Source organism: Buceros rhinoceros, unplaced genomic scaffold (assembly GCF_000710305.1).
Source record: "Buceros rhinoceros silvestris isolate BGI_N320 unplaced genomic scaffold, ASM71030v1 scaffold3750, whole genome shotgun sequence".
NCBI classification, from domain to species: Eukaryota; Metazoa; Chordata; class Aves; order Bucerotiformes; family Bucerotidae; genus Buceros; species Buceros rhinoceros.
In genome coordinates this window covers 100,499-111,270 of record NW_010387741.1, presented here as the reverse complement: position 1 = coordinate 111,270, position 10,772 = coordinate 100,499, and the positions used below count along the sequence as shown (strand labels likewise).

The 10,772-nt window shown below is 42.5% G+C and overlaps 1 protein-coding gene across 1 annotated transcript in view; it reads left to right on the top strand.

Moving 5' to 3' along the window:
• Positions 1-3,874: 3,874 nt before the first annotated feature.
• Positions 3,875-10,772, top strand: part of TBXAS1 (thromboxane A synthase 1 (platelet)) — a gene marked incomplete at its 5' end in the record, with an annotated part of 101,088 nt that continues 94,190 nt past the window's right edge. The window contains one exon of the mRNA XM_010132324.1: positions 3,875-3,991. Within this exon, the coding sequence (XP_010130626.1) occupies positions 3,875-3,991 (117 nt within the window). The remainder of the gene's footprint in view (positions 3,992-10,772) is intronic.

Below are 10,772 nucleotides of genomic sequence, written 5' to 3'. Positions count from 1 at the left end.
TGCTATATGAATCTGTAGCATAGGTTATGCAATTAGGAGGAAAACATTTGCAGAAACGGCAGGGAAAACCTGATAAATCCGCTATACACTGGCAGTCATGATGACGGTATTCCTATAAACACAAACATGTTTTTGTGTACCCAGTTTAAAGAGTCAGAATAAAATAATTTACCGCCAAAATCATTGTTCGTTCCTTGCAGTGTTTATATGTACATAATACTATATACACCAAAAAATATCTTAAGAAAACATCACTGACGTGGAGTGCCTAAAAGGCAATTCTATGGTTAGTATCTTGGTTATAGCATTATAGTTCATAGGCTTTTTTTTCAGTAACTGGGCCCCTCTCTGTGAATGCACTATATACAGTCTTTATGTAATTAGGAGCATATTTTAGGGTGAATGTTTCATTTTGGGAAGGGATTTTGCTTTCAGGGCAAGTACAGTCAGAGTTATATCATATATGTTATTATCTAAGTAGAGCCTTGTCTTCCAGAGGAGATTTGTCTCATAGAGTACACAGATTGGGCAGCCTTCAATTTAGAAGAGGATGAAAAATACTTTTCTAAATGTTGCCCTATAATTTTTTTTTTTTTTCCCCCCTCCCCCTGTCCACTATTCAAACCTTGTTTGGAAGACAAAGTCGGTCATTTCCTTGTGGGAATTGTTATTCTGCTCCTTTGCTGTAGTTTCTGAGTGCCTCAGAAAAGTTGATGTATCTTAAGCAGTTCTGAGAGGGTGATGTGCTATCTCCACTTTATAAATCAGGAGTGAAGGCTGGTGGTTGAAGCACAGGTCCAAGAGTGTTTGCTAATTTGGGGGCCCAGTTCAATGAGCCAGTTTCTTGGATTAATGCATTTCGTGTGATCAAGGCACATTCAGTGTTGTGATTTCAGTAGACATTAGTGAGGGCTCAGGAGGTCTGCAATCTGGGCGTCAGGGATTGAAACTGAAGACCGAAGATATAAGGAATACTTATTTGGTGACCAGCTGAGTCAAAATTTAATGTAAACTGCTTCCCTAGCAGCACAGAAGAACTGTGGAGCGGAGGCTAGCATACAGTACTTTCTCCAAGGATGGAGCTCATTGTCAGTTGTCTGGAGCCTCTTCCTTCTGATTCTACTATGCCTTTGAGTATCTATAACAAATGAAGCAGCACTCCAGTGAGTGATGGTTTCTCTAGCTGTGCTTCTGATCCTCAGAACAGATACCTACTAACACCTTAGAAAATAGGTAATTTATTTAAAGAGGACATTTCAGCTTTGACAGCCTGTCCCAAGTTTACCCTGTTATCACATGAAGTAGGATAGTCCATGTATGCATGAAAAATGTGCCCATATGTTATCTTACAGTAGTCATCTGATGAGAATACCTGAGTCAGTCTTTTCCTTCAGCTTAATATCCTGTTACGTACTCTTCTATTTGAAAACAGCTCATCTTTGCTCAGAGCTGGTCTGTAGTGCCAGCTCAGAGACATTGGTTTACCACACTTGGTGGTGTTGCTGAGAATGTAAAGCTATCCCATTAGCCTGTTTGCAATATAAAATCGGTTTCTGCATTTTACAAGCTTATGCAGTGTAGCAAGGTTCTGGCAAGTGTAAAGGAAAAAGGTGTTAAGGAGAGCTGGCAGCTCCTTAAAGAAAAGATATTAAGTGCAAACTCTTCCAATAAGGAGAAAAGTTGAGGGAGTGCAGTAAAAGACCAGAGTAACTAAATTGTCAGCCCCTGAAGAGAAGAAGTTTTTTTACAGAGTGGGAAATAGGTCACATTTCCAAGAAGAAGGATAAAAAAATAGCATGTAGGCACAATAAAATCAGAAGTCTTGAGGCACAAAATGAGATTAAAATATCCAGGTGTGTAACAGGTGGTAAGAACTCATTTTTCATGTGTATTAGTAATGAAAGAAAGGTTCAAAATGTTAGAGGGTTGAAGGGATCAAGAGATGGCATTGGGAAGACCAAAGTGTCCTTGGTTTGTTAGGGTCTTTGCCAGTAAAGTGGATAGTGCTCTTACTGATATAGCGTGAGGGACTGTACTGTCACTGCTACCCTGGGCAGGCAGGCAGGGACCCAGGTGCCTGAAGTTCTCCCGTGCACAAATAAGTGTCTCTGTACAGTCTGATACCTACAGAAGTGTACACGTTTCACACCCACCCACAAATTTTAGGATGGTTTATCTGGAAGACGTTGCTGTACAATACCTGACACACTGGTTGAAGATGACTTGGAAATCGTTTGGCAACATTCCACTGTTGGAAGGGAAGTGTGAGCTGTGAGCATCCCAGAAGTGGCTTCTTTGCAAGTGCTGTGCTGTACTTTTGTTAACAGGTTAGATGATGGCACTGAGTGTGGTAACAATTTATATAGAAGACAGTAGGCTGGTAAGAATGAAAGCTGCTCTGAAAGAAAGGGCTACAATCTGAAGTGGTCCTGATCATTTGGAGAAGTAATCATAAAAAGAATGGTCACAGTTCAACAAGGGCATGTTCTATATATGACTCTTAAGAGTAACCAACTTTAATGATAAAAGCTGAGGAATAACTTCCTAGGGGGTAGTTATTCAGAAAAAAAAAGTCTGAGTGTTGCAGGAACCACAACCCAGTACATGACCTGATATTGTCATGCTGTGGTGTGTCGTATTCTGGGGTGAACAGAGAGGAATATAGCCTGTAGAATGTATGAAAAAGAAATCCTTAAAGAGAGTGCTATATCCAGTCTCAGGGACTATACCTGACAGCAATAAGATTGAACAAACGGTCCCTGATAACATGACTGGTAAGTACATATCGAGCAAATTGGTGTTATTTGGGGTAGGTGGCAGCAATATGATTAGTGGTTATTATAGCCTTCTGTACATATGGCCTGCTGCAAGGAGGGAGAGAATAACCTCTTTTCTATGCATGTGATAAAACAAAGACAAAAGACCGAATGTTCCAGCAAGAGAGGTGGTTCTACCATAGTAAGAGTAGTCCAGTGCTGGAAGACTTTGCATGGGGAGGTTATTGAATCTTCATTGTTGGAGGGCTTCAAGAACAATTAGGAAAACTGTCTGGCAATATGGTATAAGTTCCATTAGATTCTGCTATGGGGCTGGACGTCTCCTGATGACCCTTCCAGGTATAATTGTGTTATTTTCTGACAAGCTTCCTCTTTCATCTTTTTAATCTTTTTATTCCGTGGTAAATATCACTGTTCTCTGGATAGGGGTTTTGTAGTTGGTTGTCGGGATTAAAATTTAGCAAATCCATAGGAGTCATCTTGGTGCAGAACTTCATGGGGCAGTGCTTGAAACTACTATGTTTGACCAACTGCTGAAGCCGTAAGAGTCCCAGGCCACAACTTCTTAGTGAGAGTGTTCCTTATAGACAGAGTAAGGACTGGGACTTGCTTTCTCATCAACATATTTTCTGAAGACTTTTAAAATGCATGTAACAGTCTGACATACCAGCTGTCACCAGAAATCGTGTCCCCCACCAACACCCGCATACGGTGCATTGGCACTCATGTCACACAGAGAGGGAGTGTTGACAGGTCCTCTTGCTAGTCACCTTAGAAATGGAGGAAAGAAGCCCGGGTTCAGCAAAGGAGAACTGGCAATAACAGGAGAACACCAGGAATGAATGGCAGAACCAGTACAGTCTGAGGAAGGAGTTACTGGACTAGCTTGGGGCTTTTGCAAGCCCAAGAGGAAATGCATGCAGCAAACCAGAAATTTTCTCCAGCCTCATCCATATCTGGCTTCGTGTTTGGGACTGATTCGAACCTTCCTTATTGTGGGACAGTAGTGCAATGCCATTCATTCATAGCCAATCTTTCCAAGTTCCCGTCTTGAGTAGCGTTTGAGATAAACTGAATCATGTTTTCTTTTGACTTAGAAGCCGAACTTGGTTTCCAAGCCAATGCTTGACAGCATCCTTTGTCTTCGTGATGACAGATGGAAATATGTCCGAAGTATTCTGACCCCAGCCTTCAGCGACACCAAACTGAAAGAGGTAAGGTGTACACACTGCTGCTTTCATAACTTAGAAGACATAATATTTTTTTAATATAGGCATCTACTTTATATAGGTCCGTATTAAGGATAAGTAAAACCTGCTACTTTGTGCCAGTTTATTTAGACCGGAAAAGCACGTGCAGCAGAGCGTATGTATGTACGGTGTGGTCCAGGTTATACACTGGTGAAAATTAGAGTAGCTCATCTGAGGATTTGATCTTCTCTCTTTCTCTGTATAAGCCAGTTTGTCCGTAGAAGTGTAGCAAACTCAGAAAGGACCCTTACAGCTTCCTCCACCCTGCCCTGTTAGGAGTGAGCCAAAGTATGGGAAAGGTTATTGTTCCCAGCTGGAACATAGCTTTTTGTGATTTGCAGAGTCAGCAGCTCTCATGTTAACACGGCAACTGCTGTCAATCTATTTTCATTTCTCCATCTCCTTACCCCCCCTGCTTCCTTTTATTCCTTAATCCTTTCATATAATAAAATAAGTCACTGGAACAGAATGTCATTGCCAGATAAATACCTCTGACTGAAAATAAATGTCTCCGCACTGACCTGCTGCTAATTTCCTATGAATGTCTCAGCATTTACTTAGCCATGGGAACCCATTACCTGGTATCAAAGTCCTATTCCAGTGACACGATATCTCTTAATTAAACACAGATAAATGATTGACTGGTTAAAGACTTCTTTCAAGGGGAAAAAAAAAACACAACCAAAACTCCCACAACAAAAATCCACCTCTTACTTTGTAAATTTTATTCTGAAAAGGAACCATGCCTCACTCCGTTGCCCAGTCTGGGTTGTAAAATTTTCCACTGGGCAGACACTTGTGTTGTTTTGACATGCCGCTGTCGAAATCCACAGTAACATCTAAATGTGTCTGGCTCTCCCAGCTCTATAGACAGCGGTCGCTTAGCAACACCGGCTGTCACCTCCTTATTATGGTAAATTCTAATTGGCTGCCAGCCTGGCAGAGATGCTGATTAATCACGACTGACAATGCCATTGGTTATGTGCTTCGACATTTGCTCTGTCACTGGCTCCATCATGAAATTCTAGCAAGGCGAGGATGTTTAAATATGCAAGCGATTAGTTGCTTGTGGCGTGGTAGGTAGAGGAGAGTTCTGTATTTTCCTGGTGGAAATTAATCTGACTTACTGCAGGTCATTGGCTTGTTGCTGGCGGACTAACAAAAGATAAAGCCTTAATTTACAGAGAGCAACGTCTGCCGGCACCAGCTGGGCAGACTTTACTGAGGAAAGTGGTGAGGGTGAGAAGGCGGAGGCCCCGGGCATCGTGCTTTGGGGGCAGGCAGGCATGGGTTTGCAGGGTTTGGCTGATTAAACCGGGGTGGGAGAAGTCACAGCGCTCACTTTGCACTGCTTGGTGGTGGAGCTGCAATGCAGGACTAGTGGTAGGAGGTAAAATGGAGGTCTGGCTAGTGTCTGGTAGCCATCTCACATGCAAAAACCAAGATCTTTATTTCTAACCTGATAATCAGCTTTCCCTGTACTGCCTCTTTCAAACTCTGTGGAAAGGGTGCAATTGTGCATAGGCTTGGGGCAACCTGGAAATCACAGAATTGTTTTGGCTGAAAGAGACCTTTAAGATCATTGAGTCCAACCATTAACCCAGCACTGCCAGATCGTCATTAAACCATGTCCCTCAGCACCACATCTGCACGTCTTTTAAATACCTCCAAGGATGGTGACTCCACCACTTGCTTGGGCAGCCTGTTCCAATGCACGACAACACTTTTGGTGAAGAATTTTTTCTTAATATCCAACCTAAACCTTCCCTGGCACAACTTGAGGCCATTTTCTCTTGTCCTATCACTTGCTACTCGGGAGAACAGACTGACCCCCACCTCGCTAAAAGCTCCTTTCAGGTAGTTGTAGAGAGTGATAAGGTCTCACCTGAGCCTCTTCTTCTCCAGGCTAAACAACCCCAGTTCCCTCAGCTGCTCCTCTAAGGACTTGTGCTCTAGACCCTTCACCAGCTTTGTTGCCCTTTTTTGGACATGCTCCAGCACTCAATGTCCTTCTTGTAGTGTGGGGCCAAAACTGGACACAGTATCTGAGGTGTGGCCTCACCAGTGCCAAGTACAGGGGGACAATCACTTCCCTCCTCTTTCTGACCACTTTATTTCTGATACAAGCCAGGATGCCATTGGCCTTCTTGGCCACCTGGGCACACTGCTGGCTCATATTCAACCGGTAGTTGAGCAACACCCCCAGCTGCTTTTCTAATGCACAGCTTTCCAGCCACTCTTCCCCAAGCCTGTAGCATTGCAGGGGGTTGTCGTGACCCAAGCGCAGGACATGGCAATTGGCCTTGTTGGACCTCATACCAATGGCCTCAGCCCACTGATCCAGCCTGCCCAGATCCCTCTGTAGAGCCTCCTGACCTTCAAGCAGATCAACGCTCCCACTTAACTTGGTGTCATCTGTGAACTTACTGAGGGTGCACTTGATCCCCTCATCCAGATCATTGATAATGATTTAAAGAGAAGAGGCCCTAATACTCGTCCCTGGGTGGAATATCACTTGTGACTGGCCACCAACTGGATTGGACGCCATGGTCGCTTTCTTCTCCCAGTCTACAGAAGGTGGAAAAATTAGAACTGGGGAAGGTCTCTCAGAAAGGCCCAATTTTGTTCCTCTGTCCCATGTCTTCACCAGAAGACCATCCCTGCAGAGAGAGATATTTGCAGTAAGTCCATGTGAGATTATGAACCTCTTTTGAACGGATACTCTTCTCAGTCTTGCATTTCATTTTCTACCCAAATACATGAGCAGTCCTGGGATTTGAAGTTAATGCAACTTAAGTCCTCACTCATGTGCTTCTCTAGCTGTTGCTTAATTTAGAAGTCATACCAACACTTCTCAAAGGAAATCAATGCTCATTAATTATGATCTCACTTTTTAACTCTCCCATATTCAATAGTCTCTCAGAACCTCTACAGCAGCATGGAAATAAAAATACCATGTTCTACATACTACAGAGTATTCAGAGTTATGCAGAAGACATCCTGTTTATAATAAACTCTTCCTCTCTACCTCAAAGGAGTTACAAATAAGCTAGTTTTAGTATAAATTTATTGCAGAAGAACCTGGATATGTTGTTTTATACAGATTTATAAATACTGCTGAACATATTCCTCATTTCTTCTCCTAAGACATTGATTCCTTTACCACCGAGATCTGAGCTCTGACAATACCCCACACCAAAATCTTCCTCTCTGTTCGCTCTGGATGTCTGCCTTGCTTTTGTTCCCCTATGCAAACTTCCCAGTGACACTGGAGAGACTGCAAACCCCCCAAGTCATTTTGGAAAGTGGTTCCCCTCGAGTGTTGCAGCCCCTAGTGCCACTTTGAACATTTGTCTGACTGGATGCTGTGAGAGAACTGGGAGCTATTAGCCTGTGACAGAGCAATAAATGTTAACAACTCCTTGTGCCTCCCCATATAACAATCACTTCAGATAAAGGATGCACAGAGGGCCATAGAGCTGAGTGTAGATTCTTGATATCTCCATTTTAGAATCTACTACTAGGCTAAAGGACAGCTTCAACACTAGCAAGAACAAGAAACCGGTCATCCACTCGTTGGCCTGGCTGCTGGAGGACAAAACCCAGGACAGAGCTAATGCACGTTGCTATGGTTTAACCTGCAATGACCCACAGGCACCTGACTACTGTGGCTGGGGACAAAAGTGTCCTTTGCCCTTGCCTCTCCACAGAAGCAGTGTAGTGTCACTGAGAAGTTCACTAATCTTGAGGAATTTCCCCTTAGCTTGGCAAAAATCTCCAACAGCCAGTCACCAAATGAGGAAAAGTTGATCCCCGAAATTTCGAAGTTTGTGAAGTTACAAACAACTAACTGAAACTAGAGGTTATAGAGCTGTTGGGTAGCTAGCAGAGTGATTGCTGTGTGTATGCAGAGAGTTATTTTCCTAAAATTTTTCAAGATTTTCTGGCATCTTCTCCAACTTTCTTTCTCCATCTCCTCAATTTCTTTTTTAAAGCCATTCCTTTGCTGCTTATATGGATTACTATACATGGTGTATTATCCCTTTAAATTTTTTTTTTCTAAGGAGTATGTAAAGATTAGTAAAGCAGTCCACTCCAACTGAAGGAGGGTTTGACTCCAAATAACATCAAATTCAAATAGTAAAGTGGTGAGAACAGCATAAATCAATAGACTTTTAAGCTTGATTCTGCAGTAAGATTTGATAGCATCCCACATGAGATGCCTCTGGAGTTGGTAGCAGATCTGAGAATAAGCTCTTTCCAAGTAAGACCCTTGAATGTGCCTCATAGTGCCATTGCTACAGGAGACTAAGAATGAGAAATGAAAGATAGGAGGCAGGAGATCCAAGAAGTTTCACTTCTAGCTCTGCCTTTGACTCCCTGTGGTGATCTGGAGCAAGCTACTTAAATTCTCTGTGCATGAAATGACTTTCGTCTGTTAAATGGGAGTAATACCAACCAATAACGTTGATCCAAGATGTAATTCTTGAGAAACTGGTGAAGTAAAATACCTAGAGGCCCTTAAGTAAAAGACACTTTTTCCAGTGTTCCTGTCATACTCTCCTCAACTATTATGTATTGAAACAAGCTGATACGCTAGTGATCTCACTGTACCAATCTTGATTCCCTCTTTAGTGTTTCTTATTTTGTTCCTCTTCTTTTTGCTGTGGAGCCTGTGATGATCCTGCAGTTCTGGACCCCTTGTCAGACTTGATAAATAGCTTTGCTCTCTTTTACAGCCAACACCAGCAGAAAACGTATTGATTTTTATTTATTCTGATGGTGCTGCAGTAGTCTTGTCATCTCCTATCAGCATGGCAGGAATCCTCTCCTCCATTAACCAACCATTAAAACAAAACAGAACACAAAAATTAAAGAGAGCGCAGCATAATGTAGCATCGTCCAAATAACCTGCAAAGTGCAGTTCATGTTGAGGCATTTTCTTTGAAAAGAAGGGAGACACAAAGCAAAGCTTGTGATAATATGGCAGAACAGTGCAGGAAAGTCCTCTGGTGTCACTCTTAGGCATGTAGATCTTCCAGGTCCTGCTAGGACATGAGATCTGCCAGTCCAGCAGTTGAGGTTTCCTTGATTTGCTCTTACTTTGCTTGTGCACATTGGTCAGAGGCATTTTGGAAGGTTCTCTGGAAGTTGCTGTTGTTACTCAGCAAAGCAAGTATGCTCACCTGAGACAAAGCACAGTGCTAACATAAAAGCTGATACGTGAAACATGCATATCCTTGAGCAATAGGACAATGTCTGGTTTAGTTGCCCAGTTTGGTAGGTTGTGCCCATGAATAGCAGAGCCCCACTGTGAGATGATAAAAAAAACTCCTCTCACAAACATCTTCCTGACGCTCTGCTCTTTTCCTGGTTTTAGTCAAGGATTTCAAACCTGGTACAGAATCACTTCTGGTCAGGATGTATCCTTCTTCTTTCTCCTTCCTTTCTGTCTCATCCCGTATGTGGGACCAGAGGCCCAACACAACTTCTGTGTACGGTATGTGAACAGTAAAGTCTCCAGTGTGTCTGTCTATAGTGAATATGATCCAGCCTTCTACTTTATAGTTTGGGTGTTAATAATAAGGGTAATAATAGCAGTGAATATTGAGGACCACATCTAACTAGAGGAACGTGACTCTGATGCCTTTGAACAGTGTAAACATCCCCATGCACTGTGCGTGCGCACAATCAGAAACTAATTGTTGTTATGTGCCAAATAGCATATTGGCAGGGTTTATACAGCAAAGCCCCTGGCATCACGAAAACCCTAACCCCAAATGCTCTTCCTTGGCAGAAAGAAAGAAATTTGGACTCTGGGCTCGTCTTGCCATTAGATAACTGGCAGATCAAATATTTACAGGGACCATATTGTTTAGATTTTTCTTCATCCTGTTACTCTCAGCCAATCTGAACACAGAGCAGCTGGGGTTTGTTTACCCACCAAGAACTGAATCTCAGGCAGGTTATACAGCTTTTATGTTCTGACTGGCAAATGATAATGTACAAGAACTTAGTGATACCCAAAGCGGTGTGGATCAACATGTCTGTTTCTGTGCTGGTTTTCAAATTTCGGTATAGTTCACCTCCCCCAACGTTACTTTATTTTTCTTGACAATTGAACAAAGAGTTTAAAGTGTTAAGGGACTTGAGAGTGTTTCAGTCTGTGGTCTTTGTAGTTAGCAATCTTGGACTAATTTATGTCCCTCAGGGGAATAAAAACCCAAACCCAGGATTCCTGAGTAGATATCCCCCGTAGCTTTCATATGCAAATAATTGTCTCATTGATATGACTCTGTCCTATCATGCTAACAATAAATCAAATCCATGTGCTCCCCTACCCATTTTCCTGGTTAGATTTGCTAATAAAAATATCTTATGTTTAGAAATGAATTGCATCAGTATTTTGAAAGGCTGGTGGAATGTGGAAAGTGCAGAGGTGCTGTGAGATGCCCTGGCCAGGCGTATGTGCCCCTGCCATCTCTGCCAGCTGTTGGAAAGTAATAGCAACCAGCTGGGTGGTTGCAGGTCTGGTGATATGATGAAGAATAAAAGAGAAAATACTGCATTAAAAGGAAAATCTGAAATGATCACCATCTGTTTAGGGAACATCATACCTGTTAAAAAATGGATTTTCATTTTGTTCTTCTCGATTGGTTCAGTTCATTGGAGGGGTTGGACGCAGAGATTATAAAGCATTTCATCCTGGGTCAATCTGTTGAACAAAAATATGTTAATCCTGCTG